We start from the raw sequence: 24,940 nt of genomic DNA, 5'->3' as shown, positions 1-24,940 counted from the left end.
TACTCTACAACGATAGCAAATGTGAATTATGCGGTGGGATAATTGAGTTATACAAATGCAAACTGTACAGAGTGGAAATACCATATACTGTAATTCTACACATCATGCACATATAACATCCAGGAAAATTCATCTCACCCCCCTGCAACCATTGAGTTGAAAACTCACTCAGACTACTACAACTGTATTCACATCAGTTGAAACCCTTTTCCTCTTGAACTGACTAAATATCAGATTTACCGCAAGACATAAATGAATATCTTGCCTTTTCCCGGCACGCTGGTCTAACATTTCTCTACGTAAAGCTATATATATATATTTTTTTTTTGCCTTCTGACCCAAAACTCTGCATTCGCTTATCTTCCTGGGGCAGAAGAAGCAAAAATTCATCAAACCCCACAAGCCCTGTCATGACAGAACAGAACAGGTGCAAGCTATCCCCCGTCTCTTTGCAGCATGTCAATGACTGTCCAGAAGTCATCTCCAGCTATGCACTCGTATCGTTTGAGGACCAGAAGGTGAACAAGTGGGCACACCCTCGATACACTCTGCAGTGTCGCTGACCCCCCTGACTCTCAGTGCGAGTGCTGCACTTCAACGGACGAGGGCCAGTCTAGAGGGGGCTTGAGTGATACAATCATGTACGCCATTAAGGTTGACAACTTTTAAGTCCCCTCCTGAAACCAGTCATGCGTTGAGAGCACCACAGGTGTGGCCAGCGGAGGGAGGGGTGGTCGCTAGGAGGGATAAGGAGGAGGAGGAGGGGCAGGGGAGGAGGGGCATGGGTGGAGCTGGGGAGACTGACTGGCAGGCAGGCATCAGTTGGAGCCAGCCGGGAGGGGCTGCAGCGAGATGCAGAGGTTGTTGGAAGGCTGGAGGGGCGTGTTTGAGTTGAAGGCAGAAGGGAAGCGCTGGTGGTATCGATCCAGACGGATGTACTTCACTGTCACCAGCTTACCTGCATTGTGCAGACAATGAGCGTAACACAAGCCTCAGTGATGTGCGTGCATTTTCTTTTAACAGCGAACAGCAAACCAGGAATGAAATCAACAAATAAAAACCATAATATCCAGAAGAAAACTACAGCTATTTTTCTTCCTTGACACTGCTCAATAATGACAAATGTTTCTGCACTTTCCTTTAATATATAATAAAATCTATACAAATATTGTTGATTAACAAAATATACACTCTATGAGTCCATGGCTGATAATATCATTACCATAAAGGATAACATTAACATAAAGCAAAACCAGAGGCATTGTTATGGTAAGTGCTTGATGTTGAATAATATGTTATGTACCACATTCTTACTTCCTAAGCATGTTTTGAAGCAGATGAAACCATGTTTAGTAGCAGTTCTTCTTGTGTAGAGGTGATTTTCATGTCAAAAGGTACAAAATCAGTCATGGTTGCATTTTGAGCAAAATTTTTAACTAAACATAAGGATAAAAAAACTAGATATATCGCTATGGCGACTGATATGCCTCCGCCATAATGCATGGTTCTCCTAATAGGTCTATAGTACAATGTCTTGACAATGTGTGATGACAGTTTCAAACAACTGGCAAAATATTAAAATGACAGGTTTGACACAAATGTGCTGAATGTTCACTTTCCTAGAACTAGGTTCAATTGGATGAATGATTAAAATGTCAGAGTGCAGGTATTTGGGGAACTGATGATCTTTACTTGACTTTTGACCCTTTTATAAGTTTATGCATTGAGTAATTTTTCAAGGTATTGAGAACTAGATATATCGCTACGGCTACTGATATGCCTCCGCCATAATGCATGGTTCTCCTAACAGGTCTATAGTACAATGTCTTGACAATGTGTGATGACAGTTTCACACAAGTGGCAAAATATTAAAATGACAGGTTTGACACAAATGTGCTGAATGTTCACTTTCCTAGAACTAGGTTCAATTGGATGAATGATTAAAATGTCAGAGTGCAGGTATTTGGGGAACTGATGATTTTTACTTGACTTTTGACCCTTTTATAAGTTTATGCATTGCGTAATTTTCAAGGTATTGAGAAAAAGCATAATTTCAGTATCAAATGGGAAAATAGCATTATCTAAACCTGGCCTTTGACCTTTGACCTCACAGTTCCAAAGAGAATCACTGTTAGGTTGAACATGCATAAATATGTAAGTTTCAGGATACCTTGAGTTACTTTCGAGATATGGAGGAAAAAGTGCAATTTAGCACTTTCACTTGACCTTTTACCTTTTGACCTTTGACCTTTCGGCAAGAAACTTCCCCAAAAATATATATTGGGTAATACATGCCATACATCAAGTTAAAAAAAAAAAAAAAACCTTCAGGCATATTGCATTTTAAGGAAAGTACTGATATTTTGAGGAGTTGACCTTGACCTTTGACCCCCCTGACCTTTGACCCATGACCCCCAACTTCCCTAGATAATCATTGCCCATCGGTACAAGCATATATACTAAGTTCCATGAAGATACCTTGAACCATTTGCGAGATATGGAGAAAAACATGAAATTTCAAATTTTTTTTTCACAAAATAACCTGTGACCTTTGACCTTTGACCCAGTGACCCTAAAATCCACACAAAGTATTATCCCCCAAGGATATACCCTCATAACAAGTTTGATGTAAAACCACCACACGGTTCTTGAGATATCGACAAAAACAAAACGGGACGGACGGACGTACGGACGGACGTACGGACGTACGGACGGACGGACGGACGACCCGAAAACATAATGCCTCCGGCCACTTTGTTGCGGAGGCATAAAAAGTATGATTTCAGTATCAAACGGGAAAATAGCATTATCTAAACCTGACCTTTGACCTCACAGTTCCAAAGAGAATCACTGTTAGGTTGAACACGCATAAATATGTAAGTTTCATGATGATACCTTGAGTTACTTTTGAGATATGGAGGAAAAAGTGCAATTCAGCACTTTCACTTGACCTTTGACCTTTGACCTTTTGGCAAGAAACCTCCCACAGAATATATATTGGGTAATACATGTATACATCAAGTAAAAAAAAAAAAAAAAAAAAAACCTTCATTCATTGCATAAATATAAGGAAAGTAGTGATATTTTGAGAAGTTGACCTTGACCTTTGACCCCTGACCTTTGACCCATGACCCCCAACTTCTCTAGATAATCACTGCCCATCGGTACAAGCATATATACTAAGTTCCATGAAGATACCTTGAACCATTTGCGAGATATGGAGAAAAACATGAAATTTCAATTTTTTTTCACAACATAACCTGTGACCTTTGACCTTTGACCCTGTGACCCTAAAATCCACACAAAGTATTATCCCTAAAGGATATACCCTCATACCAAGTTTGATGTAAAAACCACCACACGGTTCTTGAGATATCGACAAAAACAAAACGGGACGGACGGACCTACGGACCTACGGACGGACGGACGGACGACCCGAAAACATAATGCCTCCGGCCACTTCGTTGCGGAGGCATAAAAACTTAACCTTCATAGGACAACATTTTTCCGAGTTAAGTGGTAATCCTCCATCATTTGCACATTGAGTGAATTTCTGACACATATATTTACTTCGACTTTCATTGAAGTAAGTCACCATTTAGTGAAAAGGGTGCAATTTCAGACGTGATTCTTATTTTTACAAGGTCTCCAAAATAATCCTTCAAGTCTGTCTGACTGCTCATACCGTAAAACAGTGCGTAACATCTCATTTTCAAGTACTTTTTTTAATACAGAAATGCTGCTTGTGACCTAAATCCCAAAACATTTTGCCTCAGACCCTAATCAGTTCATAGCCATGCAAACACATAGTTTCACCAAGATTCTACAATCATTCCTATATTATAGTGGCCATACAAAATATTAGCTAGTTGAACAACAGACAGCCCCAAAACCTTGCCTCAGTCACTGTGGTGTGGCAGAACCACTGAAAAAAAAAAAGAAGAAAGAAGCAGACATTTGGAGAAACATACAAAATCCATGAATTTGAAGTTAACTTTCATCATCCAGCACACTTTAGTGCTATCTTTTTACTTGCTTTGTTCTACCCAACCTACATATCAACAGACTTGGAGTTACAATTTCAGAGTTTCTGTTGTGGTTTTTTCTTATTTCTGTCACAAAACTGTGATAGTCTTTGGGATAACTCTCAAAGGAGAGAGTCATGGTACTTACCATCAAACCAGCTTCCTTGCAGGCACCTAAACGCCATACCAGCCTTCTCAGAAGACACACACTTCACATAGACACAGCCCTGCAGGAAGACAAACAGAAATAGAGTTCAAGGTTTGAGTGGTGTTAGACGATGAAGAAGATGATGAGGAAGATGATGATGATGATGGTGGTGATGATGGTGGTGGTGGTGGTGATGAGATGATGATGATGATGATGATGATGATGATGATGATGATGATGATGATGATGATGATGAGGAGGAGGAGGAGGAGGAGGAGGAGGAGGAGACTTTAATCCACCATAATTGTCTCCACATTTTACTGAAACAGAACCAACTTGAAGAAATGTCAACATTTCTTTAAAGCAATATTTTCTTTAAACGACTAGAATATCCATTAGGTTGTGCCCCAGGGGGGAAAAAAGGTTATCACGTTGACATTATATACAGAATCAAAAAGTCATGAAAATAATACAGTATGCAATACAAAATTCGGAAAATCAAGACTAAAACCATAAAATTGAAAACTTTACATCAAATAGACTTCTAAGCCTCAGTTTGTTTGCTTTTTGTTTTGGTTATAGAATAACTTATGATAAACTACTTATCTGCATGATCAACTTTAGAACCAGCTGACAAAACCAATCAAAGTACAAATCAAATGATGATGGGAACAAATGGAATCAAGGTTTATCACAAAAAAAAAAAGAAAAGAAAAGAAAAACCAGTGATTTTGATGACAAAGTTGTTATATCAGGGTCTTATGACAATGGAAAATGGGATTTAAGAGGAGTAAAAGGCAACATTTCTTCCTCTATACCTCTCTAGAGTTCTTGTCCACAGCAATGTGTACGATACCACTGTTCTCACCGCATCTCTCCAGAATGGCATCCTGGATAGCCACATGCCAGTTACTTCCAGATTCCCTGACGAGGCAAAAAGGGTGACAAGTGAGCCCCAGTTAGTGCCAGTCTTTGTTACAACACACCAGGGGGGCATTCAGTCAAGTGTTTTGTCAGTGAGTTTTCACTGACAAATTTGATCTCAGCCAATCAGATGCAAGGATTTCAGTAGCTTTAAACAGTTGTCAGTGACTGACAAGCTTCATAAAATGCTGCCCAGTTTACGACTGCTCGGGGGGGGGGGGGGGGGGGAGGGGGACGGTTGAAGGTTCTATACAAGTTCCAACTGGCTGTAATTATTCAAACAGTTGTCAGATTTCTATTGATGTACAAAATGATTCCACAGGTGCACTTGTGCCTTTGATAATCGATGTTTGACGCCGCCGTCTTGCTGAGCAATCTGAAGATTTATTTTGAGCGTTATCATAATGTTGGCCATATTTTGCCTATTTATTCATCAAATGAAATGAAATTTCACTTAATGATAAAGCATGTAAAACAAAAGTCAATTCCGTGCAGAAATTTGCTCAAAAGTGTAAATCAGAGCTGTATTATGTGAAAATGTTTAAAACTGTACCATTGTGGAAAGCTGGTTTTATCACTTTTCGGCGTCACTTTCCCCAATTAAAAGTCATATGGAATAATCTTCAAGTATAATTCTTTATTGATAGATATATCAGATTAGTGCCCATATATGCCCAGTTGAGTAATTTTCAGCTTTATTTCAGCATTTTTTGCTCAATTTCTGTTCGTGCATCCTCGTGTCTGTACCACCTACCTTTTATTAAGAAGGGGTAGCGAAAAGTAATTACCATTACAAAGACATAAAAAGTTATCTTCCTTTGAAAGTGGCTGGTGATTATGCAATGAGACACTAGTCAATTGTCTTCCTATCTGTGAGGCAGCTCCAGTTTAGCACATACTTAAAATATTTCTTAGTGGCGGCATCAAACATGAGATCAAAGGGAATAAAACTGTTGTTACTCCATGTATAAAAACCTCCTTGGTACAACTCTATGGGGCTTTTCCTGCCAATTGGCACTCACAGCATGCAAAGGGTTGAAGGATGATTCTATCCCCGAGCAGCTGTGGCCCAAGTCGTAATCTGTAAGTAGTCTTTTCACTACACAGTCAGGTTTATCCTACTCTGTAAGTGTATGCGCTGTATGCATACCAAAGTTAGATAAGCATATTAAATCTCAAAAGAGAAGGAAATGACAGCAAACACAAGGTTATTTTTAGAGGTCTTTCAACCATTCATTGTGAGCAAAGGGAAAAAACAAAAATTGCTAAGGAGAGCTGAATAGCCAGTGTATACTTTTCATGCCTTCTCTACTGGTCTGTACAAGTCATGCCAAAGACTTTCCATCTCTTATGCCTTCTGTACTGACTATATTGTATGCTGTGATACTGTCACATTCTCAGGGTACTTCAGTCTTGTCTCTTAGGCATTTGGGTCATATTCTGAATGCATTATCCTTGCATATCATGTATTTTTAAGCCTATTTCACAACTTTTTCTGCATAAATCGACAAAATAAATAATCAAATTTAATGCTGCTTTATTTCATACTGGGCACTCTTTTCTAATTTTTTTCTGGAAGTTATGAAACACTCTCTTGCAAAGGTAATTAGCTGAATTTGATTCTGTTCAAGTAGTTGTGCATACTCACAGGGTAGGATCAAACATGTTTCTGACTTTCAGGCACGGTGTGTAGCTGTAGGCACTGGCTTTCACTGCGGTATCCAGGTTTGCAAAAGCTGAAACATACATCAGAGAGATGAATAGTAATGGATGAATGACTGAATGACAAATACCCCCATTTATGCTAACTGAATCAAACTACTTTTCGCAAAAGAAGGTGTAACCCATTAAAAAAAAAAATAACATGTCAATGGTAAGTTAGCTCACCTATAGGTACGTGTGTGCATTGGTCTCACATACTTTGCAGAACATTAGTCTGTTTTTATTAAAAGCTGAACAATTTTCAACCAATTATATATCCATTTATCATACACTGATCCATTGTGACATTCTTAGGTTTTATTTGCAAAAAGTCTTCAGAGTACAGTTCACCATTTTTTTTTTCTAAACTTACTGGGCTCAAAATAAATAATAACGAACCATTCTATTTCCTTGTTCAATATTTCCCTGTAATGAATGACAAAAATTTGATTTTGTTTGAAGGTATCCATCCACACTGACACTATAATCCACACATGATAAAATAAACGTATACCAACCTGTTCCTTGCCACACTTTGGCCCTTTTTGGGTTCATATCCTGTCAAGAGAAAATAAGAGAAATTTTAACTGAAACTCATCAATATTAAGCACACTTTCATCAAATAAATATGACACATACAGGAATAAACTCTACAGAAGCATGACAATGACTGCTTCTGATATATCACTGTATTCTGTGCCTCCACATAGTTTACTATGATACCAGACTTGGAGAGTATTCACACTTTCTTTTTCTACCAGGAACATTGCATGGCGAGAAATTGTGACATCATGTGCAACTTGCATGTTTCTATCATGTTTCCATCTTGGGATAGCTTTGTGCACACTATACAAATCAATTTTCACTTTCTGTGCTTCTCAACTGCCCTTCTTTCAGCAGCGATTTCTGCTAACACTAGTATAAATGGCTCTACTAGTGGACAAATGAGGACATCGAAACAAACGACACATTACTCGAGCTTCACAATAATCTCATCATTGTACAAAGACAACGAAGAGAAAGGAGATATTGCCAAGAATAAATTTTAGGATTACAATGTCTCTATTCTACTGTGTCTCAACCCGTTGAAGACGAGTCCCGAGTATGAGGGCAAGCGTCTATGGGAAATGGGTGTTGTAGCAAAATCAAACCATCTTCAATGGGTTAAAAACTTGTGCATAACATACATGTAGGGATCACGACTGTACCTCCTTTCTATTTACATTTCAATTAGAGGTAATATACAGTGCAGATGCTATTATGAAAAGCACAGAAAAACCCTAATCTTTATATAACTAATTAATTCAGATATGGATTTCACTTTGTGTGAGAAGTATCTCAAAATAACAATAAAAACTGTTGCATTGACAACCGGGAAGAGGATAAATATCCACGGGTAGTTTTCAGAAGACACATCTATCTTCAAGATTTATTACTTTGGCATCCCACCATGCTCGTAATCTAAGATGCATTCTCGGTTTCTGATAATTCTAACATCTATCAGAAGCTTTTGCTTGTTGGGTCATTTGATGATTTTTTTTTTTTAATTCATGAAATTCTTCCGTCAAGATGTTTTCATTGCAACTGATTGACAAATTTCCTACATCGTGAAAAAAATAATTTGATTTTTGTTTGTCTGTTTGTTAGGGTTTTTTTTTTTTTTTTTTTTTGGGGGGGGGGGATCATAGGCCACTCTTTAATTCCCATGACTATAGTTTATATATGTGACTAGCTTCAGTATCTTGAATACGAGCCAGTTTTAAGGCAAGAAAACATCCAGATTAAGAAATGATCTGCATGTGAATTCTAATCATAACTCAATGATCCCATTTGCAGTTCAACTTTGTGCATGAGCAGAAGAAAGGTCATTCGTAGCAACAGGCATGTTGGTTTTTAAATTCACTGGGATAAGCATCTGTGATGTAATGATTATTCATGTAATCCTTATAAATGCTGCTTGCCAGCACATCCACCTGACAGCAAAAGTGGTATTTAGCAATATCAATAGAAAGAGATTGTTAATACATTCAATGCAAAATAATGAAATGGATGCTTTCCCAACTGTTAATTCATGGATCATTCTGGTCATCTGGTCTACGCAAGTTCATTCTTTGTTTGAACAGGATCAATGAATTCCACACATTGTTATGTACAGCTTATGCATTATGTCGCTCTAAAACGAGTGAAGTGCCCCTAACCGACTGAGAAAAAAGAAAGGTCATTCGGACCAATGTGCCCATGAGCTAACTCCGAACTGGCTTATTCAAGCATGTCACTGCTTGACATTCTGAAGGCTTGCACACATTGCTCTGCCTGCCATGGGAGTAGAATAGGAAGCACTTTTTTGTGTTTTTCACCGAGAGTGTTCCACTCACCCGTTCCGTGATGGGAGAGAAGGATGTCACAGCGACAGCCGGCGACGGCTGGACCCACCGCCAGACGGCGAACTCCTCCCCAGCGACCTGCTGGGTCTCTACTCGAACCCGGGACTCGTTGACGTTCAGGAACTGCACTGCCTTCTGCCAAAGGTGCTGTTTCTTGTGTCTGGTGGATGAGGACACAAATTCAGCCATTTTTCCTTTTATTTAATGTTTCTTTCTGGTTTCATACATTAGTAAACCAGACACAACAAATTAAAGCAGAGCACCAGTGGAAAAATACAAGGCCACTTATAAGGAATAGTGCATTTTACCATTGGCTTTTGAAACTAAATTAAATACCTTCATTTAATTCCATTTTCAATTTAATTCAATTTCATTCAAATGAGCTTTTATTTCCATCCAACAGAAAGGTTAAACAAATACAAAATATATATTCAATGAGTTATATTGTTAACAATTTGTAAGCAATACATATCATAAAGTTTAATACATGATATATGAATTAATGAATAAATAGAAACAATGCACTATATGCAATGGTGACAACAAGTAAATACAGCTATGAGAAAGAGTGATCTACTGAAAAGCGGAGCTTGTAAAATGTGAATCACTTGAAAGATCATCCAAGGCAACTTATCTGAAGAACCAATGATGATGTTGGAAACATACACATAGATTTTTCTACATGGGTCAAAACGAACTTTAGAAGAAGAAAGATATCAAAAATGAATTGATCTCAAGTACAAAATGAAACAATTATAAAGGGGGACACACACCCACACTAATTTTCCGTCCATTGTTTCTGTTTATTAATTACCACAACTTTAGCTAAAAGCTCCTGAATCTTACCCAACCAAAACAAGGAAATTCAAATGATCACAATTATTTGTGGGTTTTTTTTTTTCGTTTGCTCCATTTCCTACCAACTGCAACCATACCCTGCCACAAATACAATGAGATAAACACCACAGTGATACACCCGTTGCTTCTGAACATAGACATGCAAAACACTTCACATCTCTAACTGCTGACAAGGAATTATTTTGTGGCAAAACATTGGGCACAATTCTTTCATTTGCCAGTTATACGTTGGTGCTGTTTAGAGAATAATAAGAAATATGAGAATTGTGCATTGGTTTTTAACTCATTAAGGATGAGTCCTGAGTATACTCGGGCAGGTGTCTATGGGAAATGCGTGTTGTAGCAAAATCAGTCCGTCCTCAATGGGTTAATACCCCTCCATGCATAATCATGGCATAATTCATTGAAATACAAAAATTAAACTTGATTAAGAATAGACAGCCCCCAAAGTCCATATGCTACCATACTGATCTCATTACTATGGTGGAGATTTGTTGTCGGTGAAATGACAAATCCACACACCACTCCTCAATATTCAGTGACAGAAATACCTCATAGAATTACAAAAGAATCATTGTCCAAACCAAAGTGATGTTGGCATTTTAACAATGCACACCCAGACTCAATCAATTGTTACTCTACTCTACAGGGATGTGATGCGTCTCAACAGAAATGCACAGAATAATGTGTAGCAGGGAAGACAATGCAGGCGAATACCTGGGAGTATCAAAAGTATGCATGGCATGCCAATATCTTATCTGTTTGCTGTTAACAATGCACAATCAGTCACTTGCTCACAATTGCGCGTGACTCGGCTATTAATGTGACTGATGCGTGCATTTGCACGACACATGGATACAGCATGGCACCCGGCATCTTTGTCATGTTAGTTTACAAAGTGATAAAACAACAGCTGTAATAACAAAGAGCCGAGACAGTCACATTATACATGAGGGATACACCCGGTACATAATGTCTGGGCACAAGCAGTCTGGGGTGACTCACATCTGTTTTGATTGCTGATATCAGATCTATGTTTCTGGGTAAACTAAGGTCTTTATAAGCAAAGTCTGGACCATGCCCAACTGGCCTTACTCATGCACATTTGAGAAACTTGTGAAGTTCATTAAAAAAAAAGCCTCATGGGGCATTGTACTATGATTCAATGAACTATGATTATGTCAATTTTTCTTATTCTGTATTTAGAAATGAATGTTAAAATACAGATTCTTATTTATTTCTTCTTCTTCCTTTCTTTTTTTTTTTTTTTGGGGGGGGGGGGGGCTTACTGAACATATGGACATTTCTGAACCATTATACAGAAACACTGTCAACATACATGTCTTAGACCTTGTCCTAGAAATTTCTCATTAGAATTTCCATAAAATCTTTGCATCAGGATATTCATTTTCAGGAATGTGCCATTTACAATAAAAAAAAAAAAAAAAGGGGGGGGGGGGGGGGACACAATATGACAATGCAGTAGAGGCATATGTTTACCTTTCAGCCAGTGGGATGAGTGTGTCCCTGACGTGAGGTATGGCCAGGTAGGGTGTCAGACTCTTGTCCTGATAGCACGCCTTCTGGTGGTTGGCCAGCACCTCTGCAAAGGCAGGGAATACAGGAACAAAACATCAACAAAATCAACAATGCCACCTGATCACTACTCATTCAACGACAAATGTGTCTTTTGTTCTTCTTTGCAATGACATGCCACGCACAGAACGTGAGGGATCCATTGTCGCAGACGTGTCTCATTTCTGAGCCTGTGTCTGGCATGCATTGAACTGATGGTTATCACAGCTTGGTATTGGTAAATTTTTCACAGAGTCTTCCTCTTGCTATGCTCAGTATCTCATATTCATACAAAACCACACATACACAGTGCACAGCGGTTTCAACATATCTACCCTCCTGCCTCATACAAATTCTTGTAATGCTGGGAGTCCCATATCCAACTCTTCTGTTAATTTGGTGTTAAAACATATGTGCTTATTACAAATCATGTTAAAATTACATGCACTCTGTAAGAAATCCATCAAAGTAACAGGCATACAGCCATCTCTCTAGCGTCTAAATTCTAATAAATATGATACATCATATCACATTTCTCTCACAAGAGTATCATATCACATTTCTTTCACAAGAAGACAGATAGAGTAACTCTATAATGCTCCACAGACAGGCCTCATGGAAATACTATTCATTCTTTTAGTTGATGGGGGGGGGGGGGGGGGAAGAAAAGAAAGAAGAAGTAGTTCTCTGTCATGGGCAAGTATGTTGCAGCGACTTTGAAATGCTTCAGCTCCAGTAGGCACGGGATTTCCACAGGATTTCATATATTTCTATGGAACTCTGGAAGCAAACTTTAGATATGTCTTCATTTTTGTTTTATTTGTGAGTAGGGCTGGGGGGCTGGGGGGGGGGGGGGGGTGAATAGTCTTTCCCACAGCCACTGAGGCTTTAAACTTACCAATGATTCTCTCCACCAGCTGAGTGACTTCTCGCCTCTCCTGCTCCTTCCTCTGTAGGAGGTATGTGAGAAGGTAGAGACAGGGCCACAGCACCAGCAGGCCTGTTAAAGAGAGAACAGCCAAAACAGAACTTATCATTCTGGCAATGTTGCTGGGGGTAGTGAAATTGGTGAATACTTGCTGGTGTCCACACTCTAATATGCGTATTATGGCTGAATCTTTGATTACCAATTCTTCCTTTAATCGCTTTAACTGCATATGTTCAAATTTTGCAACTAAAATCAACTCATGGAGGTTTATCCAAAACATGAAAAGTTAAGCATAAAGTTAAAATCCTGGAAATACAATCTGCGCATTGCGGCTGAATCTTTGATTACCAACTCTTCCTTAAATCCCTTTAACTGCATACTGTAAAACACAATATTTTCGCGGCATGAATTTTTCGTGAACTGGAGACGGTGGACTTTTTTTGCGGCATGAAATTTTCGCGAGTTGCCTCTAACATTCAGTGCATATAGTGTAGACAAGAACTTCAGGTGCATTTTAATTTTGTGAATCTTGGCTCTCGCGAAACTCGTGAAATTAAAATGCACGGAAACATTCCTCATTTTACAGTATTTAAATTTTGCAACTCTACAATCAACTCATGGAGGTTTTTTTTTTTTTTTATTCAAAGCATGTTAGGAGAAACATAAAGTTGATATCCTGGAGATGCTGCAACTTTCAGTTTGGTATCCACCCCTGGGCCTCTCATAATGTGCATTATGCTTATGTAACAGAACACAGAAAATAATCAAAAGCAATATTCATAGAAAGAAAATGAAAACTATGTTACAGTGGACACCACTCACACAATGACTACTGTACATGTACTGAGAACACAGACGGATATTACCCTCTACTACCTTCCAACTTGTATTGAGAGAATCACTGAAATTGACAGAGGAGAGAGAACAAGTGGGAGGCAAAGTCTTGTTTTACATGATGGGGAAAAACAAGAATTTTCTACAGGTGGATGGATGATTGACCATATAGAAAAATAAAGAGGGGGTGACACAGAGAAAGAGGGTGACCTCGTACAAGAGACTTTGAAGGTTAGATGAGCTATTTACTGTAAATTAAGTTTCATTTATTAAAATGCATGACTTCTATTCTAAACTTGACAGTGACAGACTGCATTACTATGACTATGTCCTACTGTATGCCATCAGTCTATCATGTAATGTTTGGAGCAGCCTCAACAACATCTTGTCATAATGGAGAAAGATGTCTCACTGTATCATTATGTCGAACAACTCTATCAAAAAAAAAACAACAACCCACAACAATAACAACAACACAGCATTGTAAGGTATCTCTGTTGCCATGTAATCTATTACACTTCAGGACTGGACATTGCACTACCAGAATGCAGTATTCAGAATTCAAAGTACTAATCATATAATAGTCTTTAGGGTCAGTTTACACTCTAGCAGTGGGTACATGTATGCCCATCCATATATGTGCAGATACATACATGTACATGTAGTTATTTTTTAGCCATAACATCCAATTCATTTCTCCAATTCCCCTGTACAGTTAAATAGAAAATGAATGCATCTAGATACACCATGGTTATATTCATTTTACATGGAGCATGGATTTGCTCCAACTTTAATGTTGGTACAACAATGAACATGTACATGTATGCCCATTAGTGGGAGGTTGTCTCTACACCCGACATCAACATTCACAAATTTCATACCAATCACAAGCAATGTCAGTTCACTACACAGATAATCTTTACTGTTTACTATGATGAAATACAGTAGATGATACTTGCTATTGAAAAGATATGTACTGGCAGGAAATTCCAGTGCCTACAGTATTACAAAAATTAGTCTCCAGCATTTCATCAATGCTGCTAAGAAATACAATTTTTAAAGAATATTGAAAAGAGATGAAATTTTCATTCTGAATTCATGCAACTTCATACAGCCCATCAAGAGGCTATTACCGGTAAGTTTTGGCCCAGACGAAAGCACAGATCATCATACATGTCATATACATTTGCTCGAAACATTGACAATAATGGGCTCCCACAACAATGACAGGGCCCACGCCCATTCTCTCAAAGGTTTATTTTCTAGGTGCCATTGAATGACTTGGTGCGCAAGATAACGATCTGGGGCAAATATTTGACGGGTTAAATTCTGACTGCAGCATGTTTGAACTTGTCTGATGTCAAGTTTGGCTCCAGACCGGTGAATGTTACCTATGTGCAATGTACATAACATACATTCCTTTTTAAAAAATAAGGAAAAATAAATATGGAAGAGTATGGAGGGGAGACTATGTAAGAGGATATCTTTATGTTGATGTCAGTGTCAAACAGCACAACTTGTCTGCACAACTTCAGAAACACAGAAATTTTACACTGAACACCTTCAGTCTAAATTTGGATGGTGAATCATTCGCTTTGCAAAGACACAAATGATGAGGTACTCAAGACGCGTCTAAAAATGCACTCACATTCTCCTTCGTCTGTCAACGGTTTAAATTAATAGGATTAACACTCATTTGCCTGGCCTTACCCAGGGAGGTCGCACAGGGATACAGGCGATCGTAAAATAACTCAACTGGCACACATGTACACATGTGATGCTGCATTTTGAATCATGTCTATTGAGTCATGTCACATGTAGTGCAAAAAACAAATATATTCATGATCAAAAAAGTGGAATTCAAATATCAGGAAAATGAGATAGTTCTAGAATATTTCATTCTAAGAATTTCACAATCCTAGCACCAAAAAACAAAAACTGATTGGAATGGAGTGATGTTAGATGTAAGTATTATACTGTGCCTATATTAAGCCAAGGACAAAAGCTATTTTTAGGAGCATTAGGATAGCTATTCAACAGGAAAGGTATTTCTTTTCAGAATGGTAGCACAGCTACAGTGTAATCTGACTTACTTGATGGCAGGGATTTCAGACAGAAGTAAGAATATTTTCACCTCTTACAACACAATAATTCATGAATAATATTGACTGGAAGATGCTTTCAAGGCCACAACCCTCAGCAGTGGCCCATCAAATGTTCCCAAAATTGCATAGCTGCAGATGACAGCTGCTGTAACATATTATGTGTCAAATTTCAGAATAGACTGTACCCTATTTTTTTTTTTTTTTAAATGATGAGTAATGGAAAAACTTGTAGAAGTTCCTTCCTTCAATTACGGCCTCTTACAGCCATCTTGATATCAGAGCATTCCCACTTGATGCAGTGTTTCTGTGTGACATTGAATCTACAACATTCGTCAGCCTATGAGCCACAGCTCAGTTAAATTTTCAAGGCAAAAATAATCTTTAAATGGGTTATGCACTAATAAGGTCTACTGTACACACCATACATTTGTGAATAAGAGCCCGTAAAACAATTTGCGTGTGGTTGCACTTACACAAATGTAAGACCACGAGTCACAGCTGTGGACTGAGGAATAATTGTTATCTCATTTGTAGAGAAAACTTTATAGCCATTTCTCACCTTATAAAGATAATATACACTTATGTTGTATTCAAATTTGTTTATAAGCAAAACATTTTTTATGAGTTGTGAACTTTTGCAAATAACTGGTCAACTCTCAAAACTCCCAGATTAAAATCTTGCAAATATGTGGCATATATACCTTAATAAGTCTTCTTCAACACATAGTATGAGACTAAATCATCACGCAAATCATAGCAAAATTACGAAAACGAGAATAAACCCATGTAGACCAGCACTCAATAATAATAGTTCTTACAATAACTTGCATGTTCTTCTGATTTGGCTAAACATTAAAACAGTTACATTGTACTGTTTCATCTTATCAATGCCCTGACATTCTTGCCATTTTTGTCTGCCTGCCTGCCTTCAGGGGCAAGTTGGTATCAAATGTACACATTATACATTCCCAACAGAGCAACACTTTTGTCACTTTTCTTTCTCTGCCAGTGCTGGAGTCTCTGTTGTGACATTTACATTTGTTATTGTGCTTCAGAGTCTGACGCAATTTGCCATCAGTAGAGGAACTTCAGGGGAAGTAGAAATAATTTGTTGTGGGGGGGGGGGGGTAAAAACAGGGGGTTGCTGCCCTCATTTGCAAAAACATCTTGCGGGGTAACAAACAAAATCATGCTCCTTCCTACTCACAATAACAGTTCCTGCAGTTTGCAATTCACAACATTCAACTCGCGGTGCCCACAAAACAAATATCTTATTGAGTAAAGCAGATTTTCATAGCGCAGCCAGAGGAAAATATCACCCTGATACTAATCAAATGTATTCTCTGTATTTTAGAAATATTCTCAATGCTAAAATCACATTACGACATAATTGCTGGTTTGTAACAGGGCAAATGAGCTTTTTATCACTTTGAATTACTATGGGTTCATTTGCAAATAAGATAAAAGCCTGAAATCAAATGTACATATTCAATCAAATGGAGGCTGGCAGTTCAGCTATTGCATAGTGCTTATTTTACCATGCCACTTAATTTCTAAGCATTTGTTAATTGTTGCATATCTTGTCATTGCTGTGAAAACATGTACATGTTCACCATTCATTACACTGAATGTGTGTATTGCTAGTTGGAATTAACAGTAAATTCCAGTTCAAAATAACATACATAACAAATAAAAACATTGATCAGGACTTTGAGGGAAATGGGAGAAAATCTACAGCATATACAAACATATTGCACTCTGAACCAAAAAGTGTAGCTAGAAATGAACATTTATGCCTTCCATCTGCCATACCAAACAGCACTTTCAAATGGAAATGGTGGTCACTGGAAGATGACTTCATCTATCATCAATATGCATTAAACAGGTGGAAAAGAGATAGAGATCGGCTCGGCAGGCCCATGCGTCTACTCACCAATGATGATCACGGATGCCCAGAAGATGAGTCTCAGGGCCGTCGTCTTCACCTGGCAGAACATGGTCATGTGAGCATGGGAGGAGTCCAGCCACGCCACACCGTCATCAAATTTATACTCCGGTATGAGCTCCCGGTCCTTGTCAAACAGCCTACAAACAATGAATGGCACAGAGATGTAGAGTGTAGTGACTGTACATATCATGGTTGCCTACTACAACATGAGGAGCGTTTATTGTCTATGATGTCTGAATGTACTCACAAACATGCATCAGTAACAGTAAGAATTACATTTGATTTAGTGTGAGCAGGATAACTGAGTTATCTCAGCATTTTTTGCAACATCATAACCATGCCGATGATGAATGAGAGAAGTTTTTGCAGCATTTTTTTTTTCTTTTCCCTTTTTTTTTTTTTTTTTTTTTTGGTGGGGGGAAGCACTGATTAATCCCATTATTAACATTTACTTTATACAACCCTTTCAGATTAATTACTCTCACTGAACTAATTCAACCACAGCACACTTTTAGATATTTAGTGTAGATACACATACTATGAAACATTCAAGATGTATCTTGCTTGACTGAATCACATTTACAATGTATTCGCAAATTTTACCAGAACTCTTACATATCGACCCAAGGACCCAGTGTGTATACTGACCAGAAGTTCCCCAACAATGCATTACAAACTTTATCACACATTCACAACACGTTTCCCGACAAAAAGCATGCCCAACATAGCAACCACCACTGCATACAAACTTGTCTCAAAAGTACTCAATTATTCATAACGCACAGGCATATATTATTCATAATGCACAGGCTAATTTGGTAGCTTTGTGATAGAAACAGAACAAAATAAAACTAGACAAAAAAAGAGGAAAATCTAGTCTCCTCTCAAGGCTTACCTCAATCCCCACTGCGGATTCTTTGTGATGAGGTCAAACATCCGTGGCATGGTCTCATCTACAAGGTATGGCCTCCGTCTCGTCTTGCTGTCCTGAAGTATCAAACACGAGAGAGGAATTGACTGTGACGTTTTTAGTTTTGGGGAAAAAAAAAGCAAAACTTAGCTCGGTCCGCATGACTCGGTCACAGAATTCCTAAAGATGGATATGATAGCAACTGCTCCAAATTTTCAAAAATTGATTTTAAAAAAGTCTATGCAGAAATTGAGACACCATTATTATCATCAAATAATTTGAAGATCCAGAAATTTGTTTACCTAGGGAAGCAAAGAGTGAACAAATGAAATTCACAATGTGCACAAATGACTGTTAGTCCATATGCTGAATGCAGAATGGTTGAAAATGACAAACTTGTAAAAAAGTTATATTTATCCTAATGCTATATACATGTATAGTCCATTCAAAGTTAGCATTTTTCAAAGTGCTCTCTAACGTTTAATGAGGCCAAAGAACCCCACTCCCCCCCCCCCCCCAAAAAAAAGGAAAATCTTATTATGCTGTTTTGTGTGTTTTTGTCTGAGTATAATTATGTGTGTACTTTTGGTTTATTACATCTCTACTTTATGCAATCTAGTATAGTACCTCCTCACATTCAATTCAATTCAATTCAATCATAGTTTATTTCCAATCCAATCAATCAACGAGAATCAAGAAAAAAACATAGTACAAATTTCCAATCAACGAAATCAACATTGAAACAAGATTTATCTTATCTAAAGCAATCACAACAGAATTGAAGCAATTTGAGTTACCATCACCTTGCACTTACCAGTTGTTTTTCCTCCAGATAGATTTTGATTTCATCCCGGCTCATGTTCCTCAGAACTGATTTCCCACACAGGAAATTGCCTACAAGCAGGAGAAACAAATGTGACATATCATGTGTTTTCATGTCTGAATAGAGCACATTACACATAACACAGAAACATATGAACATGGTTACCTCTCAACCCTGCATTCACCACATCAAAGTCTGATGTCACTTCAATAAAGAACTTTCAAGTGACATGACAAGATTACATTTTATGCTCATCAAGTTATTGATATGACTATGAACACTCTTACTTTGTGTGCTACGAAGAAAATAACATGCAATCATTTACCATAGCTTAAAGGGGATGGCTAGTAACCGATCAGTGGTACATGTAATCAGTGGGAATGCTGAGGGATGATTGTTCCAATCCTTGTGGGACTCATTTAAGAGTACATTATATATCTACTGTTGTGTGAAAATTATTTGCTTCAGAACGGTCTCATATTCAAGTAATGTGCAGATTACTGCCCCGTCACTGACCAAGCACGCTAACCTGGAAACATTAAATTGCACATTACTTGAATATGAGACCATTCTGAAGCAAATAATTTTCATACAACAATAGATATATAATGTACTCTTAAATGAATCCCACAAGGATTGGAACAATCATCCTCCAGCATTCCCACTGATTCCCACTGATCAGTTTAATAGCCATCCCCTTTAACCTGTTGAAAACGTGTCCCAAGAATACTCGGGCAGGCATCTATGGGAAATGTGTGTTATACCAAAATCAGTCTGTCCTCAATGGTTTAGATTTCAATATTTTGTTACTGTCCCTATACCAAAGGCCTGTGATCACAGATACAAAATGTAGCATATCATATTCTGCGTGAGATTAGATACAATGATGACCCATGCACTGGTGTTGAGTACTGCAGACAACGCACTTGTAAAATGGTACCACCACCAGTGACTCTGCCTTTGTGTGTATTACATGTGTGTATCAAACTACATTAGCTGTTCAAAAGGCCTTTCTTACAAAAACAAAAAGGTAATTACATGCTAATTACCTTGACACTTATTTCTCAGAGAAAATCATACCCAAATAAAATCTGTGCTGGCTAAAAACAACTATGACATACCTTTCAAATATTCCCATTTCCACAGGACTGGGTTCCAAACTTAAATTCAAGTTTAGCAAATCTATACGACTGCAAAAAAAAAATGGTTTGCCTGAACTAATACAGGTGACTCCTGTCACAACGATGTCCTCAGGACTGACATTTTCTTTCATTATATCCAAATTTTGATATAGCTGAATGGTAAAGTATCAAGATATATACTGTGCACTCTCAGTGTGACAACACGGTTATAAAATCTTGATACAACAAAGTAAAAATTCAGGTCCCAAAATTATCATCTAGGGCCTATATATATATATATATATATATATATATCGTATATCTTTCCATAATTTACTGCTTGGTTAAAATGAAATTTTAACATAAGAAATGAAATTTCGATAAGGATTCGATAAGGATGAAAACTGTCAATCCTGACGACTTTGTTATATGTGAGCGTACACTGGAAAACATGTAGGTGATAGTTTTTGGACCTTAACTTCTTACTTTGTTGTAACAAGAAACTTTGTTCATTATGATGGGAGTGCACTGTATGTGCAAGAAGTATTCAGAAGCTACATGTATCATGCTAAGATGTGAGATCTCACCAGTCATTTCACTCAGCTTGACATGCAGGGCTTGGACCATCAACAGTGCAAATTCATCTCCAGAGAAATCCTTCAGAAACGTGAAAAAAAAAACAAGAAAAGAAAAATGGGTAAAATCAAACATCGGCAAACTAACTCTAGATCCACAATTAATCCATCTCAATATGGGTTTTGGCTCTGTAATTGCATTCATCCATCTACTTCTGTCGAACAAATATAAACAATGAAGTGTCATAGTACAAAAGGAAAACTTCCTCAAACTACTCTGACAGTGTAGCTGTATTCTATAACATACATGTACATGCATGTAGTTCCTCTTTTCCCATACCCAACAGTAATTCTTCTTTTCCGCAACTGCATGGGGACACATATTCTGACTTTGATATTGTTAACACAATGCATTTTTCAACTTGCAAACTGCATATCAAGCAGCAACATGTGTTTGAAAATTGGTACAGAGCAAACAGAAAAGCTAATATCATACAAAGACATAAATTGTACGTCATTACATATCAGGAATGCAGGGAATAATTTTCCTGGTATCGCATCGCAATCTGCTATGCATTTTTACACCACTGCTACACAAACTAACTTTTGTGTAGCAGTTTTCTTACATAGAAGTGTACAAGATATCATTGAAGATATTTTTCACCAGCTGAAATAGCTAATCAAATTTGAGTTTGAAAATTATTCCCTGGAATGCTTGCTGAAGTTTCTTTGAAATTGACAAAATTTCTGTTGAATGTTTCACTCGGCATACAAACTATTCTGAAGCTAGAGACTCACAGAATAAGAATGCAAAAGTAATGTATCGGATCCCAAATGAGATGATGCAATGAACTCTGAGTTATTAAAAATGATCATATTCCAAAATCACAGGAACACAAATTCTGACATTTGGAAGAACTACAAATATCTCAGTTTCCTTTGAAGTCTACGCATTGAGTCTGGATAGCCGCTCTAAAGATTAAAAAACAAAAACAAAACAAAAACAAAACAACATTCAATTACAAGCTATCTCCAAAGGTTCATAATGAGCATTCTAATTCACTTTTAAATGTACACATACTATTGTACAAGTACCTTAAAGATTACAACCTTGACACTAAGTAAAATTTGGCATGGAAACTTACCACATCATCTCCCCCTGCAATATCATCAACTGTTGAGGAAAAGTACAGAAACAGAATTAAAACATTTGCATAACAATTGTAAGGAAGATATTAGATGCTTCAAAATGGGATGAACACTATTTTATACATACGTAGCAGACTAGCAGACTATTTCAATTTTACAATGCTTATCATTATCATCACTGTGATATCAACTCTCTTGATCCATACAGAAGAAGTATAAAAGCCAGAAAGAAAGTTGAGGTAACTTGAGACTGAGAAACACGATTGTACATCAGCATTTTAGTTTGATAAATCTGGGCTGATGCGCCTGTTTGAAACAAGGGCACTACTGGCAGTCAAAAGCAGTCATCTCGGTAGTATGATTTTGTCCCGTAATAAGAACTGATGTTCCTCTCCCAACACCCCCCCCCCCCCCTTTCCATTTTCTGTGTTTTCACTGAATTAAAAGGACAGGACTGCCTCTTTTCAACTACGGTACTGGTTTGGAAACATGACACACATAAGGAAAAAGATCATATACAAATGACAGTAATAGCTAAATTTACAAATACCCTTATGTGCAAAAAAACATTGCGTATGTTTGCACTTGTCTCATATTTGTACGCTCAAAGTGTACAATATCTAAGGACACCGAGAGTAAATGCTTGATGGGACACACCAGGGAATGTCTCAGTTCTACAAGACTCCTAACTACAATTTTGTGTACAAATGAGAACTGATACTCACAATACCAACATAAAGAACTTACAAGATAGAAAACTCTTCAAACTTAACCACAGAACATAAGAATTATCAGCATCTATTCTCATCTGGGGAGGTTTTCAAGTTCTAGATACTGCCAGTGTCATAAAGCTAAAAAAAAAAAATTGAAAAATTATTCACATGTCTTATACTCGGCATAACATGACAAAATAAACTGTACATTATGTTGTTATGTGAAAGTTCTTTGTACATAAGACTTTGACAGCTTCTGGCTGTTGTTCACAGCTGTTAACATACCTATGTTTCCCCCCTCCCAAAAATAAAAAAAGAGAAATAGTTAACACCACAATCAATATGACAGAATTCTAACACAACTTCAGTTTAAAAACCACTGCATAGCTTTAGAATTCCTTTTCTTGCTCACTTTGTAAAAGACCAGACTTTCCAGTACTGTTCACACTCAGGTACATAAGTCCCAGAAGAAGAAAGAACAAGCACACACTCCCAAGCAGCACCAGTGAGACAAAGTGACCATACTTTGTCCGCCAGCTCGAGCCCAGATTCTCCTCCGTTGCAAATTCCTGTGTTTCGTCTCCAGCCTGGTCGTCTGGCGGAATCAGCGAATCATTCCGCGAAGCAAATGCCCGGTTGGGGTCCATTTCTTCTTCCTGCTTGGGGGCACTGTTGCCCGTGACCGGAGTCTGCCCGAGGAATGAATGGTTGCCGTGATGCGCTGTTGTCGGAGTGGATCGCGACAAATCTCTGCTACTTACTGGGGCCGCCACAGGATTGGCTGAATTGTCCTGCCTGATAGAATTTCCAGTGATAGTGTGATATAATGTATCGTCCGCGTTTGCTTTTCTCGGCGTCGAAGTTCGGGAGGAGTTGAACGGCAATGACAGAAAGGTCCAGTTGCTGGACGCTGTCTCATTGTTGCCCTCGGCAACACGAGAACTTGACTTTGCACTCGTTTTGCGAGTCAAAAAACTCCATCTGCCAGTACCACTCTCATATGTGTCATTGGGCGAACTTACATTAGACCGCCGTCTATACGTATCAGTGTTGCCCACATGTGGAGGTCTTGCACTGTCCCCACCATGCTCTGCATCTTCATCATTGTCATCCTCCTCATTTTCTTCATCATCTTCATTTTCTTCTCCACGGTCATGGCTAGATATGCCATAACTTCTCCTTTCTGTTATTCTGTTCCTAGCACCATATACCTCACTATTTGTGGATCTTGCACTGGCTTTGCCTTTCCTCAACTTTTCTCGATCTCTCACGCTTCTTCTTGCAAGAGTCTCTCCATCCGAATCTGAAAATTCACTCCTGAAAGCCGAATGTCTGACATTGACAGCAAGTTGGTCGCCTTCTCCCTTTTCTCTCTTCCCTTTCCTCCTAATCCCTTTGCTGGTTCTGAAGGCTTCCCCTCGACTCATCGACGGCCTATGATCTTCCCTCTCGTCATTGTTAACGGTTTTCCCACCACCCATCATCAGACGACTTGCAGTCTGATGACGACTGCCACTTGTACTGGACAGCCCATTTGCATCACTTCCATTATCTGCACCATTAACATCGTCTTCTTCATCGTCTTCCTGCGAATAAGTCGTCGTTGGCGCTGGAAGTGAACGCCGCGAAGTCGTTTTCCGTGAAGTCACGGGTATTTTACCTCCAACTGAGAGCCGCTTTGTAGCAGGCGCTGTCCGCGAGACGCGGGCGCCGCTACGGCGTCTGGCCGAAGTGGCCGGGGCAGTTCCCCTGGAATTTCCCGCTGTCTCTCCATCGCTTTCGTCTGAACTCAAACCAAATATTTTAGGCGACGAAATCCTCTTCGATACAGGAGGAGCTCTTGAATTTTTCCTCTCTGCATTCTTCAGGCTTTCATACTTTTTCAAGAGAACACCACGAGTCGAGGGCGTAATCGGGCCAGGAGTGAATCCCAGTCGTTTCAGTTCATTTCTGAGATCGCTGTCGCTCAACGGTGGCTCTCCCCTTGCCGCCATTTTGGAGCGTCAGGTCACGGGAAAAAGTCATTTGGGGTCGCGCGTCACGGAACTCGGCGTCTGCTGTTATTTCTGCTAGTCTTATATCCAAACTGCATTAATGTCTCTACGATGCAAAAACAAACAATCCCTGAACAAAACTATGATAAATACGTCGCGAATTATTACGGTTAGTTGAATCACTCATGGCTTTCGTTAAAATAAAAAAACAAAACAAAAACACGA

At 38.5% G+C, this 24,940-nt stretch overlaps 1 protein-coding gene across 1 annotated transcript; it reads right to left on the bottom strand.

Moving 5' to 3' along the window:
- Window positions 1–804: 804 nt before the first annotated feature.
- On the bottom strand, window positions 805–24,715 carry LOC140242018 (uncharacterized). Its single transcript, XM_072321765.1, has 14 exons — window positions 23,134–24,715; window positions 22,005–22,033; window positions 20,872–20,941; window positions 19,155–19,234; window positions 18,326–18,417; window positions 17,416–17,567; window positions 12,514–12,615; window positions 11,541–11,643; window positions 9,174–9,342; window positions 7,317–7,356; window positions 6,746–6,833; window positions 4,992–5,097; window positions 4,174–4,252; window positions 805–958 (listed from the first exon to the last, which is right to left on the bottom strand). The coding sequence occupies exons 1-14, from the start codon at window positions 24,713–24,715 to the stop codon at window positions 819–821; spliced, it is 2,832 nt and encodes a 943-aa protein (XP_072177866.1). The 3' UTR covers window positions 805–818.
- Between the last annotated feature and the right edge of the window lie 225 nt (window positions 24,716–24,940).

The sequence above is a fragment of the Diadema setosum genome, chromosome 2 (assembly GCF_964275005.1).
Source record: "Diadema setosum chromosome 2, eeDiaSeto1, whole genome shotgun sequence".
NCBI lineage: Eukaryota > Metazoa > Echinodermata > Echinoidea > Diadematoida > Diadematidae > Diadema > Diadema setosum.
This window is presented reverse-complemented; position numbering and strand designations above follow the sequence as displayed.

What these genes read in the sequence shown, in the direction of transcription:
- LOC140242018 (XM_072321765.1), bottom strand. Translation starts at nt 24,715, where the DNA reads ATGGCGGCAAGGGGAGAGCCACCGTTGAGCGACAGCGATCTCAGAAAT. An exon ending in TTGCAGGGGGAGATGATGTG is followed by an intron (nt 20,942 to 22,004) that starts GTAAGTTTCCAT and finishes ACGTTTCTGAAG; the next exon opens with GATTTCTCTGGAGATGAATT. An exon ending in GGCATCCGTGATCATCATTG is followed by an intron (nt 12,616 to 17,415) that starts GTGAGTAGACGC and finishes TCTCTTTAACAG; the next exon opens with GCCTGCTGGTGCTGTGGCCC.